The sequence below is a fragment of the Pseudophryne corroboree genome, chromosome 8 (assembly GCF_028390025.1).
Source record: "Pseudophryne corroboree isolate aPseCor3 chromosome 8, aPseCor3.hap2, whole genome shotgun sequence".
NCBI lineage: Eukaryota > Metazoa > Chordata > Amphibia > Anura > Myobatrachidae > Pseudophryne > Pseudophryne corroboree.
The window spans coordinates 59,289,839-59,306,528 of NC_086451.1; the positions used below are offsets into that span (position 1 = coordinate 59,289,839).

Below are 16,690 nucleotides of genomic sequence, written 5' to 3' on the forward strand. Positions count from 1 at the left end.
ATGCCCAATGTCATAGTACAGAGCATGTCAAATCCAAAACACCAAATATCAGAAAAAAAAGGACTCCAAAACCTAAAATAAAATTGTCGGAGGAGAAGCGTAAACTTGCCAATATGCCATTTACCACACGGAGTGGCAAGGAACGGCTGAGGCCCTGGCCTATGTTCATGGCTAGTGGTTCAGCTTCACATGAGGATGGAAGCACTCAGCCTCTCGCTAGAAAACTGAAAAGACTCAAGCTGGCAAAAGCACCGCAAAGAACTGTGCGTTCTTTGAAATCCCAAATCCACAAGGAGAGTCCAATTGTGTCGTTTGCGATGCCTGACCTTCCCAACACTGGACGTGAAGAGCATGCGCCTTCCACTATTTGCATGCCCCCTGCAAGTGCTGGAAGGAGCACCCGCAGTCCAGTTCCTGATAGTCAGATTGAAGATGTCAGTGTTGAAGTACACCAGGATGAGGAGGATATGGGTGTTGCTGGCGCTGGGGAGGAAATTGACCAGGAGGATTCTGATGGTGAGGTGGTTTGTTTAAGTCAGGCACCCGGGGAGACACCTGTTGTCCGTGGGAGGAATATGGCCGTTGACATGCCAGGTGAAAATACCAAAAAAATCAGCTCTTCGGTGTGGAGGTATTTCACCAGAAATGCGGACAACAGGTGTCAAGCCGTGTGTTCCCTTTGTCAAGCTGTAATAAGTAGGGGTAAGGACGTTAACCACCTCGGAACATCCTCCCTTATACGTCACCTGCAGCGCATTCATAATAAGTCAGTGACAAGTTCAAAAACTTTGGGTGACAGCGGAAGCAGTCCACTGACCAGTAAATCCCTTCCTCTTGTAACCAAGCTCACGCAAACCACCCCACCAACTCCCTCAGTGTCAATTTCCTCCTTCCCCAGGAATGCCAATAGTCCTGCAGGCCATGTCACTGGCAAGTCTGACGAGTCCTCTCCTGCCTGTGATTCCTCCGATGCATCCTTGCGTGTAACGCCTACTGCTGCTGGCGCTGCTGTTGTTGCCGCTGGGAGTCGATGGTCATCCCAGAGGGGAAGTCGTAAGCCCACTTGTACTACTTCCAGTAAGCAATTGACTGTTCAACAGTCCTTTGCGAGGAAGATGAAATATCACAGCAGTCATCCTACTGCAAAGCGGATAACTGAGTCCTTGACAACTATGTTGGTGTTAGACGTGCGTCCGGTATCCGCCGTTAGTTCACAGGGAACTAGACAATTTATTGAGGCAGTGTGCCCCCGTTACCAAATACCATCTAGGTTCCACTTCTCTAGGCAGGCGATACCGAGAATGTACACGGACGTCAGAAAAAGACTCACCAGTGTCCTAAAAAATGCAGTTGTACCCAATGTCCACTTAACCACGGACATGTGGACAAGTGGAGCAGGGCAGGGTCAGGACTATATGACTGTGACAGCCCACTGGGTAGATGTATGGACTCCCGCCGCAAGAACAGCAGCGGCGGCACCAGTAGCAGCATCTCGCAAACGCCAACTCTTTCCTAGGCAGGCTACGCTTTGTATCACCGCTTTCCAGAATACGCACACAGCTGAAAACCTCTTACGGCAACTGAGGAAGATCATCGCGGAATGGCTTACCCCAATTGGACTCTCCTGTGGATTTGTGGCATCGGACAACGCCAGCAATATTGTGTGTGCATTAAATATGGGCAAATTCCAGCACGTCCCATGTTTTGCACATACCTTGAATTTGGTGGTGCAGAATTTTTTTAAAAACGACAGGGGCGTGCAAGAGATGCTGTCGGTGGCCAGAAAAATTGCGGGACACTTTCGGCGTACAGGCACCACGTACAGAAGACTGGAGCACCACCAAAAACTACTGAACCTGCCCTGCCATCATCTGAAGCAAGAAGTGGTAACGAGGTGGAATTCAACCCTCTATATGCTTCAGAGGTTGGAGGAGCAGCAAAAGGCCATTCAAGCCTATACAATTGAGCACGATATAGGAGATGGAATGCACCTGTCTCAAGTGCAGTGGAGAATGATTTCAACGTTGTGCAAGGTTCTGATGCCCTTTGAACTTGCCACACGTGAAGTCAGTTCAGACACTGCCAGCCTGAGTCAGGTCATTCCCCTCATCAGGCTTTTGCAGAAGAAGCTGGAGGCATTGAAGAAGGAGCTAACACGGAGCGATTCCGCTAGGCATGTGGGACTTGTGGATGCAGCCCTTAATTCGCTTAACAAGGATTCACGGGTGGTCAATCTGTTGAAATCAGAGCACTACATTTTGGCCACCGTGCTCGATCCTAGATTTAAAGCCTATCTTGGATCTCTCTTTCCGGCAGACACAGGTCTGCTGGGGTTGAAAGACCTGCTGGTGACAAAATTGTCAAGTCAAGCGGAACGCGACCTGTCAACATCTCCTCCTTCACATTCTCCCGCAACTGGGGGTGCGAGGAAAAGGCTCAGAATTCCGAGCCCGCTAGCTGGGCATGGTGTAGGACGTGAGTCTCCTAGCTCCCTAGCCTATATATCCTGTATAATCTCCTGTAGCCCGGTGTGGTGTGTATTCTGCCCCTGGACCTATGTCTGATTTGCTCCTGCTCCCTCTGAGCTGTGTTTGATGTACCTCGGATGATCCCAGTCTGTGTAACAAGTGCTGGAATCGGAGCTGTGGACGGCCTGCATGTGCCCGGCGCCATCTTTGGAGCAGGGCTTTCTGCACTTGTGATTCACCTCTCTGTCCGGGCTGCCCTCTGCTGTATCTGCCGCCGCTGGTGACTCTGCGGGACCATCCTCACCTTCCCGGCGAGTGCATGCTGTAGTAAGCTCTGGGTTCCACTGCCATTGTGCCGCCGCTGAATCCCGGAGCCGCTGGCCGCCATCTTGGGAGTGGAGCCATATGATCGTGTGTTCCTCCCTGTGAGCCGCGGCTTTTCTCCGCTGTCCTTTCCGATGCTGGATGCCCTGTGAGGATCTCCTGTGTTCACCCGGAGGGCCTCTGTTGCGGCTGCTTTCTGGCTCTGCTCCTGTCCGCTTCAGGTCTGATCTCCTGCTATTCCTGGTGGGGGAAACGCATATCCTGCTTTACTTACCTGACACTTCCCCTGCAGTGATTATTAGCATTCCCCCTGACTCCTTTTTACTGCGAGACTCATGGAGCAAATTCTTCAAGCTATTTTGCAGTCAGAGGCGAGGATGAAGGCACGATTGACAAAGATACATGATGCTCTATACCTTGGCTGCTTGGATTCGGCACCCTCTGCAGAGTACCTACATGCTATACCTGAGAGGGTGGAGGGGTTTGCACCTCCGCAAATCCTGGAATTGGGATCGATATCCGTTATTGACAGCGCCCCTTGTGATTTCTCGACAACTACTCCCTTGAGACTTATTTTATCATTATGCGCCACACCGACTTTATGCTGTGAATCTCCTGCTGTGATATGCCTGGACACTGTGCATGAGAGAGTGGAGGGCAATACTCCTAAGCTAATCCTGGAACCGTGGTTGCTACCCGCCATTGCGAGTGCTCCTAGTGTCTCTTCAATACTATCTCCCTTGGAACTTCCTTTGACATTATTTGCTGCATCAACCTTGCATTGTGTATTCCATGCTGTTTTTTATGCTGGGACTGGGGGAACATTTGTCTGTGGCTGTTGGAGAATTGCACTTCTTCTGACCTTATGTGCTGGGACTCATTCTCCCTTACGTCTCTATACCTGGGCTGTTTTGGTGATGCGGGTCCTGCGGGCCTCCAGACGGGCTGACCCACCTTGAATTGTTGCTCCTCCACTGTGCCTCTTATTGTTATGGTCTATAATGTCTTCAACGCTGTTTTTTGAATTAACCTTTATTATTTTTGTATCCTGTTTTGTTTGCTAAGTGGCTCTGTCTCCCATATTTTGGAATCTACACACTGGCTACTTGATCCTAGGCTGGGGTCCCCTTTCCTTTGTAAGGGTTTTTTCCCCCTTTTTTTTTTTTTTATATATATATATATACACACCATGCCCTTAGGGTTTACGGGGTTTGGTTTCCCCCAAGTTTTAGTAGTTTAGTCAGGGAGGGGTGTTTGGGGATCCAGGTAGGCCATGAGTTGGGGGGTTGGTTCTACAGGGTGGGGGGATTTTTTGGGGGTGTGGGTTTGTCCAGTGTGTTTGGGGATCCAGGTAGGCCATGAGTTGGGGGGTTGGTTCTACAGGGTGGGGGGATTTTTGGGGGGTGTGGGTTTGTCCAGTCTATGTTTTGGAGGTGTTGGGTTAGCGCACATTTGTCATACTCCGTTTTAATGGCAATACCTTGCTTATGGTCTGATTTGGTTTTGGGTGGACATAGTCATACGATCCCATTATACTTCTATTCAGTGAGTGGGGGCTTAGATGGGCTGCTATCTCCATTGGTCCTTCGATGCAGCGCCCTCTGTCCTCCCTGCCTCGCTTCATCTATAAATACTTGGGTTTTTCTGTATGATTTAATTTGCTTTTCATGCTGTGCTGTGTACTCCTGAATATTATGCCACCTAACCTGTTGTCTCTGCTAAGGTGATATGCTTTGTGTATTCCTTATATATTAGTGTGCTGACCTGTACCTCCCAAAATATGCTATCTTTGGGAATCTGCGTATTCCCGTAGTTCTGGGACTGTATTTTTGATTGATTGCTATGTTACAAGAAAAAGGAAAATAATAAAAGACTATTGAATTTAAAAAAGAATTCCGAGCCCACCCGCTGGCGGTGATGCAGGGCAGTCTGGAGCGACTGCTGATGCTGACATCTGGTCCGGACTGAAGGACCTGACAACGATTACGGACATGTCGTCTACTGTCACTGCATATGATTCTCTCAACATTGATAGAATGGTGGAGGATTATATGAGTGACCGCATCCAAGTAGGCACGTCACACAGTCCGTACTTATACTGGCAGGAAAAAGAGGCAATTTGGAGGCCCTTGCACAAACTGGCTTTATTCTACCTAAGTTGCCCTCCCACAAGTGTGTACTCCGAAAGAGTGTTTAGTGCCGCCGCTCACCTTGTCAGCAATCGGCGTACGAGGTTACATCCAGAAAATGTGGAGAAGATGATGTTCATTAAAATGAATTATAATCAATTCCTCCGCGGAGACATTGACCAGCAGCAATTGCCTCCACAAAGTACACAGGGAGCTGAGATGGTGGATTCCAGTGGGGACGAATTGATAATCTGTGAGGAGGGGGATGTACACGGTGATATATCGGAGGGTGAAGATGAGGTGGACATCTTGCCTCTGTAGAGCCAGTTTGTGCAAGGAGAGATTAATTGCTTCTTTTTTGGGGGGGGTCCAAACCAACCCGTCATATCAGTCACAGTCGTGTGGCAGACCCTGTCACTGAAATGATGGGTTGGTTAAAGTGTGCATGTCCTGTTTTGTTTATACAACATAAGGGTGGGTGGGAGGGCCCAAGGATAATTCCATCTTGCACCTCTTTTTTCTTTTCTTTTTCTTTGCATCATGTGCTGATTGGGGAGGGTTTTTTGGAAGGGACATCCTGCGTGACACTGCAGTGCCACTCCTAGATGGGCCCGGTGTTTGTGTCGGCCACTAGGGTCGCTTATCTTTCTCACACAGTCAGCTACCTCATTGCGCCTCTTTTTTTCTTTGCGTCATGTGCTGTTTGGGGAGGGTTTTTTGGAAGGGACATCCTGCGTGACACTGCAGTGCCACTCCTAGATGGGCCCGGTGTTTGTGTCGGCCACTAGGGTCGCTTATCTTACTCACACAGCGACCTCGGTGCAAATTTTAGGACTAAAAATAATATTGTGAGGTGTGATGTGTTCAGAATAGGCTGAAAATGAGTGTAAATTATGTTTTTTGAGGTTAATAATACTTTGGGATCAAAATTACCCCCAAATTCTATGATTTAAGCTGTTTTTTAGGGTTTTTTGAAAAAAACACCCGAATCCAAAACACACCCGAATCCGACAAAAAAAATTCGGTGAGGTTTTGCCAAAACGCGGTCGAACCCAAAACACGGCCGCGGAACCGAACCCAAAACCAAAACACAAAACCCGAAAAATTTCAGGCGCTCATCTCTATATAAAAGCCCTTACTTAATTTTTCATTCTGACAGGGCAGAATTGAGGACTCGTCCTCAATTTCTCCCTAAGGTGGTTTCTGCTTTTCACATGAACCAACCTATTGTGGTGCCTGCGGCTACTAGGGACTTGGAGGACTCCAAGTTACTTGACGTTGTCAGGGCCCTGAAAATATATGTTTCCAGGACGGCTGGAGTCAGAAAGTCTGACTCGCTGTTTATCCTGTATGCACCCAACAAGCTGGGTGCTCCTGCTTCTAAGCAGACTATTGCTCGTTGGATTTGTAGTACAATTCAGCTTGCACATTCTGTGGCAGGCCTGCCACAGCCAAAATCTGTCAATGCCCATTGCACAAGGAAGGTGGGCTCATCTTGGGCGGCTGCCCGAGGGGTCTCGGCTTTACAACTTTGCCGAGCAGCTACTTGGTCAGGGGCAAACACGTTTGCTAAATTCTACAAATTTGATACCCTGGCTGAGGAGGACCTGGAGTTCTCTCATTCGGTGCTGCAGAGTCATCCGCACTCTCCCGCCCGTTTGGGAGCTTTGGTATAATCCCCATGGTCCTTACGGAGTTCCCAGCATCCACTAGGACGTCAGAGAAAATAAGATTTTACTTACCGATAAATCTATTTCTCGTAGTCCGTAGTGGATGCTGGGCGCCCATCCCAAGTGCGGATTGTCTGCAATACTTGTACATAGTTATTGTTAACTAAATCGGGTTATTGTTGTTGTGAGCCATTTTTTCAGAGGCTCCTTCGTTGTTATCATACTGTTAACTGGGTTCAGATCACAAGTTGTACGGTGTGATTGGTGTGGCTGGTATGAGTCTTACCCGGGATTCAATATCCTTCCTGATTATGTACGCTCGTCCGGGCACAGTATCCTAACTGAGGCTTGGAGGAGGGTCATAGGGGGAGGAGCCAGTGCACACCACCTGATCCTAAAGCTTTTATTCTTGTGCCCTGTCTCCTGCGGAGCCGCTATTCCCCATGGTCCTTACGGAGTCCCAGCATTCGGTAAGTAAAATCTTATTTTTTGGAACATGGAAGGAAACCAGAGTAGCCGAAGGAAACCCACGCAAGCACGAGGAGAATATACAGTGCTGTGAGGCAGTATTGCTAACCATTACACCATCCGTTGCTATGGACAACTTTTCCACTTCATAATGAAGAACAGTAAATGTCACATATTATTAGATTGATGTTCTTCCACCTATGTGCGGCTATATTCTAACAAGTAAGAATTAAAAATTCTTGCTTTTTAGCCCAACTGAATTTGCCATACGTGAGTGTCATCCCGCTATGTATATTGTAATACGTCAGTACTAGTAGCAGGGCTGTAACTAGGGTGGTGCAACATGTGACACCGCACAGGGCACCGCAAGGCAGTGGGCGCTGTCCTGCAGCACATTTCAATTTTTTTTGTTTTAATCAATCTCACTTGCATCTTCCTCCTCCCGGATCACTTTGCCACCCCCATCTCCCTCTCATGTCCATAAGCACCTTCAGACACACACTCCTTTATTTAAGTCACACATTTCAAAATACCCTCATACTTCCCGTACAGGAGCAAATAGCTCCATGACTAAGGTATCTGACCGCAATATAGAGGGTCATGGGTTTGAATTGTGGGGTGACAGTATTTTGAAATGTATGCTTTAAATAAAGGAGGATGAGAAATAAAGGTTAATGTAACTAAATGATAAATAGCTCTCAAATGAAATGCATAAATGATGGTATAAGAGGATTGGTGTCCAAATCCATTTTCTTAGGAGTGTATAGGTGTTCTATAAATGTGTGTATATATATATCATGTGTGAAGGGGCATCATACAAGTGCTTTCACTGGGTACCAGGGTTCGCCTTATATATATTATATATAGTTATTATAATAGTTGTTATTATTATTATTATTATTATATTAAATGTGTGCACTACAAATTCCATTATAAATAGTAACAAGTGACATAATATATGTAATACATGACAGGTTCTCAAACTTGGTCCTTAGGAACCCAAACAGGTCACGTATTCCAGGTCACACAGCAGGTGCACAGGTGTAGTCATTACTCACTGACACATTTTAGTAGACCCACAAGCGGAGCTAATTATTTCACTTGTGTTTCTGTGAGGAGACTTTAAAAACATGCTATGTGTGGGGTTCTGAGGGCTGAGTTTGAGAACCTGTGCAATATACCAAAGCATTCCTGTGAACAGTGGTACAGCAGACAAAATGGCTGCCTTTAATGTGTTCATGTGACAGGTACACTTAACCCTGAGGTGCTTACCGAACCATGACACCATATTGCAGCAGAGTTTAGGGTGTTGCAGTCCCTATCACCAGGGCCCAAACTAGGATTTACGCCACCCGAGCCAAGGTAGTAATTTTTGCGCGCCCCCCCCCCTCCCCCCAAAAAATAAACCCACTAAAGACCCTGTCAGACTTAAATAATCAGATTATGAGAATTTTTTCAAAAAGAGAATACTATTGGATAATATTCCCTTATGTGCCTCAAATGCCCTATGTGTCACATGCCCCGCCAGTGTGTTCAACTACATGCTCCTCTGTGTGTCCCCATACAGTGCACTATATCATAACACTTCATCAATGCACTACATTCCCCTACACACTGCACTACATCACTATACTACATCCCCTAAAGCCGTCATAGTAGAGATCCCAGGAACTGGAGCTAACCCGCACAGCGTCGACGCCAGCTGTGGGCAGACAGGTTGGTCAGAGCCATTGCCCCGGGAGTTGTCTGCTGTCTCACTGGAGCAGCACAGCACTGCCAGTAAAAAAAACAAAAAAAAAAAACCTGCTCCTCTGTAACTCTTTGGCGCCCCCTCAAATCCTGCACCTGGGGCGCTAGTTACACCCCCCCCCCCTAGTTACGGCCCCACTATCACGTCACTATTATGTTTTGTTTTTGCATTTTATTTATTATTTATTACCAGTTATTTCTATAGCGCACACATATTCCGCAGCGCTTTACAGAGAATATTTTGGCCATTCACATCAGTCCCTGCCCCAGTGGAGCTTACACTATTTATTCCCTATCACATGTACACGAGCACACATTCACGCTAGGGTTAATTTTTTTGTTAGGAGCCAATTAACCTACCATTATATTTTTGGATTGTGGGAGGAAACCGGAGTACCCGGAGGAAACCCACGCAAGTACGGGGAGAATATACAAACTCTGCACAGTTAGGGACATGGTGGGAATCGGACCCATGACCTCAGTGCTGTGAGGCAGTAATGCTGACCGTTACACCAGCCGTACTATTTATTCAATAAATATTAACATATGTAAATTCTACAGAATAAGGGTAGAAAAGGAACCATAGCTCTCAATATACAGAATAAGGGTAGAAAAGGAACCATAGCTCTCAATATACAGAATAAGGGCAATTTAGCTGTATAGTTGGACAATACTGAAAGACAGGGACATTTCCACATTTCCAATAACAAAAACTCCCACGGACACATTTACAGAACATGGTTCTCTTCCTGGAAACTAGAGACACGCTTTCAATTATATGCCACCGAAGTCAATGGAAAAGAGTCACGTATAAATATAGTTTATTTTAAATGTTGACACTTTGAGATCTAAGAGATATGTAGGAAAAGGGGCGTTGCTCACAGCAACCAATCAGATTTTGCCATTTTTTTTAGTACAGTTTAATAAATGAAAGTAAACATAGGATTAGTTCCCTCACAGTTACCTGTGGAACAACGTTCATAAATGTCCCTCATTGTATTTCTGCATTTAGTTCTCTCACATAACAGTAAGGTTCTAAATCTCCATCACAAGGACTGACCTGTACTCTGGCTTCGCTCAGATTAACCCTCCGCGCCAAATCTTCTCGTACAAAAGCGTCGGGGTAGTGGGTTCTCTCAAACACCCTCTCCAGGGCCTGGAGCTGGCTGCTGTTGAATGTGGTTCTGTTCCTCCTCTGCTTCTTTTTAATCCTTGCACTTTTGGTACAGCCGGAGATAGAGCTCTCACCTAAAACACAGATCAGAGACTGTAACACTCCTTACTGACCAGTCACTATGTCACACTGTATGTACAAAGCATCACACAGTTCTCCTAGAAGTTGTTTAACCATAGCTTCTCCCTTATCTCACTCTAAACAACGGCTCCAGCATCCAGATAATGCACACACTTTCCTCCTGCTGCAGACTCTTCACAGGCTGACATTTCCCCTAGTTCCAGACCTTTCTCAGGCCCATACTTACTCCAGGCCCCTTTAGTGAACTACATACTGTTTAATAGATAGGACGTATTTTCCAAAATGGTCTAACTCAATGCATGTCCCACAGAATATCATTTAACCTGTTACCTGAGTGGATGCAGCCACTTTGTGGGTTACAGCAATATTAATAAGATAACAAGCAGTTTATAACTATTGCTTGGGAATTGCTTCAGTGATAACACTGCTTCTTAGTGAAATGTCTGTGTTCTTGTGAAAATTGGTTCAGATCACAAAATGGCTGCCTAACCGTAACCAGCGGAACAAGTTACCAACACCTTTTACTGACAGTGATTGAATACAGGTTCATCTCTCTTAACTGAAAAATAACACCCTGTGGATTCTCAGTCAGACGCGGGGAGTCATATGACTCAGTTGCATCTGTACCCTCATGCAACTGCCACTACAAAGTCCTTCCCAGGTGTACTTCCGTGCGTCCCACTGTGCCAGGCCTGAGCGCCCACTGTCAGTAGTCGTAGACACTGAAGTACCGATTGGTGCATCTTTAGACGCCACCATCAGTCGCACCATTGAAACTTCAGTCCTATGTCAGGTGCAGTTTCTCCATCTGAGTATAGCTTCCTATGTGGGCGGTTGAGCGTTTCTGTATGTAACAGCTCTCAACGACAGGCCTGTGACAGGTCCATAAGAGACACCATGTCTGTGCGTCTTTTAGCCACTCCCCCTGTTACCTCCCAGTCACTGTCCAGTAACACCCCTTACATTTCTGTATCGCGCGTCCTAATACAATATCGGTATTATGCGCAGTGCAACTCAGATGCCTGCACACACGAATAAACATTGCCCGTCTGCGTGAATATCTAAATAGTATCCCACTAATATTCTGGCCCTGTGAGCATTGTATTGGTGTAAAGCAGGGGTGGCCAAACAGTCGATCGCGATCCGCTGCCCATCCACCAGAAGCCGCGCCTCTCCTGCCTGCCGTCCTGCCCCTCAGTCTGGTCTCCGGCAGTGACGGCGGAGTGTATAGCTCAAATCAGGCGCCGGTTCGTTAGCCAATCAGAGCTCGCGAACCGGCGCCTGATTTGAGCCATACACGCTGCCGTCACCGCCGGAGACCAGACTGAGGGGCAGGACGGCAGGAAGGAGAAGCGCGCGCTGCGCTCTCCACACAGCACGGTGAGCACTATGGGGGCATATCTGGCAATGTGGGGCATATGTGGCACTGTGTGGGCATATCTGGCACTGCGGGCACAGTGGCGGCATATGTGGCACTGTGGGGTCATATCTGGCACTGTGGGGGCATATCTGGCACTGCAGGCACATGGCACTGTGGGGGCATATCTGTAATCTGGCACTGTGGGGGCATATGTGTATCTGGCACTGTGGGGGCATATGTTTTTGAGGTTTTTTTACCTGTGGGGGCCAATGTGTTATTTCGTGCGAGACAGTCATTACACTCTGTGCAGCAAGGCTACGTCCCTTTTTTTGTTATACCACGCCCACTTTTTGTTATACCACGCCCACTTTTTGTTATGCCACATCCCTTTTTTGCGCGCGCTATTATTCCTCCTAGGTAGATCACAAAAGCTTTTTAGCTTTCAAAGTAGATCGCCAACTCCAAAAGTCTGACCGCCCCTGGTGTAAAGCAATCTTATTACGGCTTCCTCAAGGAATTTATATTGTTAGTTATTAAATGAAATAAAATAATTTATACTCAAGGAGTTCCTTATTATATTCTGGTTGCCAATAGTCAATACATGTACTGACCATTGGTTAAGAAAATAGGCCAAATTATTGACAGTCAGTAATAAAAATATATATCACTCAGTAAATCCCTGAAATCCTACTTGACATTATTATTATTAATGCTGGTTACACACTAGGCCGAACCTATCTGATGATCGGACATTGCATACACACTTACTGATTGTCACTCTGATGTGTTGTGCCTGACATCACAACTGGGCGGGACTTACATGTCAGTCACCGGCGGCCTCTGCAGCAAGTGTACCGACTGCCCGTACACACAGCACGATGCGTCGATATATCTGCAGGTACATTGGCCATGGGCTGTGCTGCAGGGCCGACCCGATATGTCTATGAATGACATAGTTCACAGACATATCGATTGGCCAGTGTGTACCCATCTTAAGTTGCACAGAAATTTACATATTGGTGATTTGGTTCAGAACATTTTCTGTTACATAATTTTATGCATCTTGATGCTTTTTCTTTGCCAATGTTTCATTTCATACAGCCGGTCATTACTATAATAAATTGACTGTGAAAAAATATACATTTTCAGTTATGTGGGTGTCAACGTTATCTTGATGCAACTACAGATAACAACTGAGAGGAATATCCATGAGGAAAAAGTCAGACACTTCCTATCTGTCAGGAGAGAGGGGGAGAGGGGAGGAAGCCATGTTCTGTGAGCCGCACAGCATAGTTTTACAGACCTTTCATGTCAAGTAATAAAGAATATATCAACCTGATATAAACCTGTTACCCTTCAACGCTTGCACATAATTATACATCTACAAACCAAGTATATATAGACCCTGCTCTTTGCATAAACTTATTAGAGCAGAAAACATTTTCATGTACACCAGCAGAGGGCAGCAGATCTGCCTCAGCATAGTCTCAAATACTAGTTTATGTAACAAAGCTTGACCTTCTTTGTTTCACCAATACAAAAGAAAATAAAGAGGAAACTAAGACGCAGCCCAAGTACATTAATTTCCTGCAATATAACGTATGTCTACACACACAGCAATATAGATATTTAAAAATGCACCAAAATTGAGTTGATCATTGATGTTGCAAATTTCGACCTGTTGAAAGCGCTTTGTTCTTTTCTGCTTTGTTTTTCCCATTCTTTTGTGCTAAACATGTAATCTAATAATTACTCCTTACAAATCATTGCTCACTACACCGTATAGTACAGAGGGGTACACACGGAGCGACATCCACTTAATTTCTAAGCAATCTGACTAGGTTGCTTAGAAATTAGGAACACATCGCTCCGTGTGTAGGGATGCTGGCGACAGTGATGCGCGGCCCCGCGCGTCATATTGCTGATGTTGGATTGGCAGGCACAATCTAGCAGGTCGCTAATTTCACCGCTGAGAGCCCCCCCCCCCCCCCGTGTGTGTCCCCCCTCGCTCAGCAAACATCGTGCTGTGCTGAGCGGGGGGGGGGGGGGGGGGGGGGGAGATCTGTGCTGAGCGGTTTGCACAGCACACATCTCCCTCCACATCTCCCCATCTGAATGGCCCTTACCCCTTTATATTATCCACTCAGTTTTATCTTTCCGCATTAGCAGGCTCTCAGCTGTAGTAGTAATATGCTATGCTACATAATATGGCTATTATGGAAAGTGGGGTGTGGGCATAAAAATGGTGCTGCCAATCAGTAAACACCATGATAGGCTGAAGAGGAAGCTCATGATAAGCTGAAGGAAAAGCCCATGATAGGCTGAAGGAGAAGCAGCAAGCACCTAGCCAAATGCCTGTAATAGATTTATAAACATGGTTGCATAGTGGCTAGCATTGCTGCCTTGTAGGGCCAAGGCTATGGGTACACAGTCCAAACAAGGCTCTATCTATTTGTGTGGCGTTTGTATTTTATGTAAATAAAGATTAATAATATAAAAGAAGGCACACAGGAAATGGTGCAATGTAAAGTACATTAGAACAATACGATTGGTTATTATAAGTTCCCCCGGACAGGTTTCTCAAATGTCCCCCAAGGTGTGAACTCTTTCTGTTGCAAATAGTACATCATCAAGTCACATAAGTCTTACTAACCAGAGTAGGGATGGCCATCGACCATCAATGATTCAAAATCATCGATGGTCTATAGCCGATGCTGAATACTTTAACGATTGATGGTGTATAACCAAATGGTTATACACCATCGATGGTAGCTGTATGCATCAATGGTTTTTACCCCCACCTTTCAATCTTGGGGCTGCCTGTTGCTGCACAGGGCTGCTTGGCTGTCAGCCAGCAGCCCTGCGCAGCCTCCGGCTCTTACACTGTGTGAATGGGATGTCCCTCCTCCGTAAGAGGCTGAGCTGTCCCGCCCTCCAGCCCCCGGCTCAGCCCCGCCCCCGGCTCTTACACATCAGAAGAGCAACTAGCTGCGCAAGCGCATAAACACCAATGGTAAAAACCATTGATGGCTATGCAAAGAATGCTTAGCTGCCATCGATGGTTTGTCTCACCATCAGCATCGATGGTAACCATCAATGGCAGTAGCACTGATGGCTATCCCCAGTGTCATACTGGGGCATGAAGGCCCCACCGGGGAAATGCAGTGATAGGGGTGCTCAGAGGATTGGCTAACCAGTAGTGTAGTGCATGTTCTGGGCCCCTTGACACACACACCATACTTGCCTACCTGACCCTCTCCATGAGGGAGAAAATGCTCTGTACCTGGACTTTCCTGGTAATGTATGATTGCCATCACCTGTGGTGAAACACCTTTCTTATCAATTAACTAGCTCACCACAGGTAATGGCAATCATACATTACCAGGAAAGTCCAGGAACAGAGCATTTTCTCCCTCATGGAGAGGGTCAGGTAGGCAAGTATGTGAATAATACTTGCCTACCTGACCCTCTCCATGAGGGAGAAAATGCTCTGTTCCTGGACTTTCCTGGTAATGTATGATTGCCATCACCTGTGGTGAGCTAGTTAATTGATAAGAAAGGCGTTTCACCACAGGTGATGGCAATCATACATTACCAGGAAAGTCCAGGAACAGAGCATTTTCTCCCTCATGGAGAGGATCAGGTAGGCAAGTATGACACACACACACACATATATATATATATATCAAATACCGCTAGTGCACGCATGATAATGTGCCAGATTAATAACACTGTAGAAAGTACACCATAGTCCTGTGCAATATAATGTAACATATGCATAATGTGTAATTCAAGTGCAAAATCTGATCCCCAGAGGAGGGAGTCGGTTCCCAGGCAGTGGGGCCCACTGGTGGTTTCTCCTGTACCCCTGTGGGCCAGTCTGACCCTGGCCATCCCTACACCAGAGTAAACCCAGACCTAAACCAAGGAAGCCCCTCTTGCCATCTTGCCAGGTGCTAAAACACAGATGCCGTGCTAGTATGTGCCCATCTGTTGTTGGGGAAGACTCTGCCTTTCTTGTGGAGGGCACAGATTAGGAACTTGTGCAGTACACAATGGAAGGTTCTACACATGGGAATTTTCAAACCGTATTTGCAAAAAATCTGAACCATTGCAATATGTCTACACAAGCCCTCCCTCTGGAATCATGGGATAGATTGCAAAACTGTCCAGGCCCCAGACCCCTGAACATCTTGTTATCTCACGGTTACAGAAGGTTCGTGCAAAGCTGTGTCAGTTATGTGCACATAACACATGTGATATATATTATTCATGGGATGCAGAGAGGGGAGTAACAACATGACATCCAGAGCTCCATCTACAACAAAGTGCATGAGGTTCAGGTTGGGGTACCATGCTGAAATCGGGGAGCTTCCAGTGATAAGCCTGGTTTATTGTAGGTAGAAGCATAATCAATCCTATATGCTGGATATCATTGATCTATTAGACTCTGAGAGGAATGGTGCTACGAAAATCATTGGCTACTTTAATAATTGGAATTTAGAGTTACAAAACTCAGCAGACAATTGATCAGTAACCTGGAGGATCAAGGAGCATATTTATTAATTATTGGAATTTGGACCTGGTAATTATAATTTATTATCATTGCAGCAAACAGAAACTAAGAATGTGACACATTTATAACCCCCCCCCCCCCCCCCTCACCCACCCACCCACCAATGTGGCTCCAATGTGTTAAAATGATTGGGGACCCTGGAGCAATACTACGCAAGTGCTAGACCCCATTGCTGAGGTGGGATCCTAAGGATCCCTCTCCTGATAACTACTGCAGATTGTAGCCCATCTGAAGATGGTGTTAGCTACCGGAGACAAGCTCTGGAATATGGTTTGCATTAAGTATCCTTAATATTTGAGGGTACCTCTTGCAAAGGGATGTTTTCCGTGGATATCCCGCAAATATTTGTTGATACATCTGTCCCTAATGGTCACGGAAATTGGAAAAAGAAGTAGTTTATAGAACTATGCAAGCACAATCTACCAGAGACAAGTATAATACCCTTCATTGTAATGTTTTTAGTTTAATATTAAAGTTTAAAGCTCGCTCTGTAAGAACCCAGTGATAACTGCATTAGGTAAAAAAGAAAAAGGAATATACACAAAGCACTACCAGGCTGGGCCAGCATTATGTGGGTTTATCTTTTCACCTAGGTCGGATTACAGCACCATTAATATCAGCTAAATAAAGAGTGAAGAAAAGGAAGAAAAAGTGGTGGAATATCGGAATAACAGATAGCACGGATTTGATG

The 16,690-nt window shown here is 46.1% G+C and overlaps 1 protein-coding gene across 1 annotated transcript in view; it reads right to left on the minus strand.

Moving 5' to 3' along the window:
• PRRX2 (paired related homeobox 2) overlaps positions 1 to 16,690 on the minus strand; it is a 62,490-nt gene that overhangs the window by 14,500 nt on the left and 31,300 nt on the right. The window contains exon 2 of the mRNA XM_063936465.1: positions 9,869 to 10,056. Coding sequence (XP_063792535.1) covers positions 9,869 to 10,056 — 188 coding nt within the window. The remainder of the gene's footprint in view (positions 1 to 9,868; positions 10,057 to 16,690) is intronic.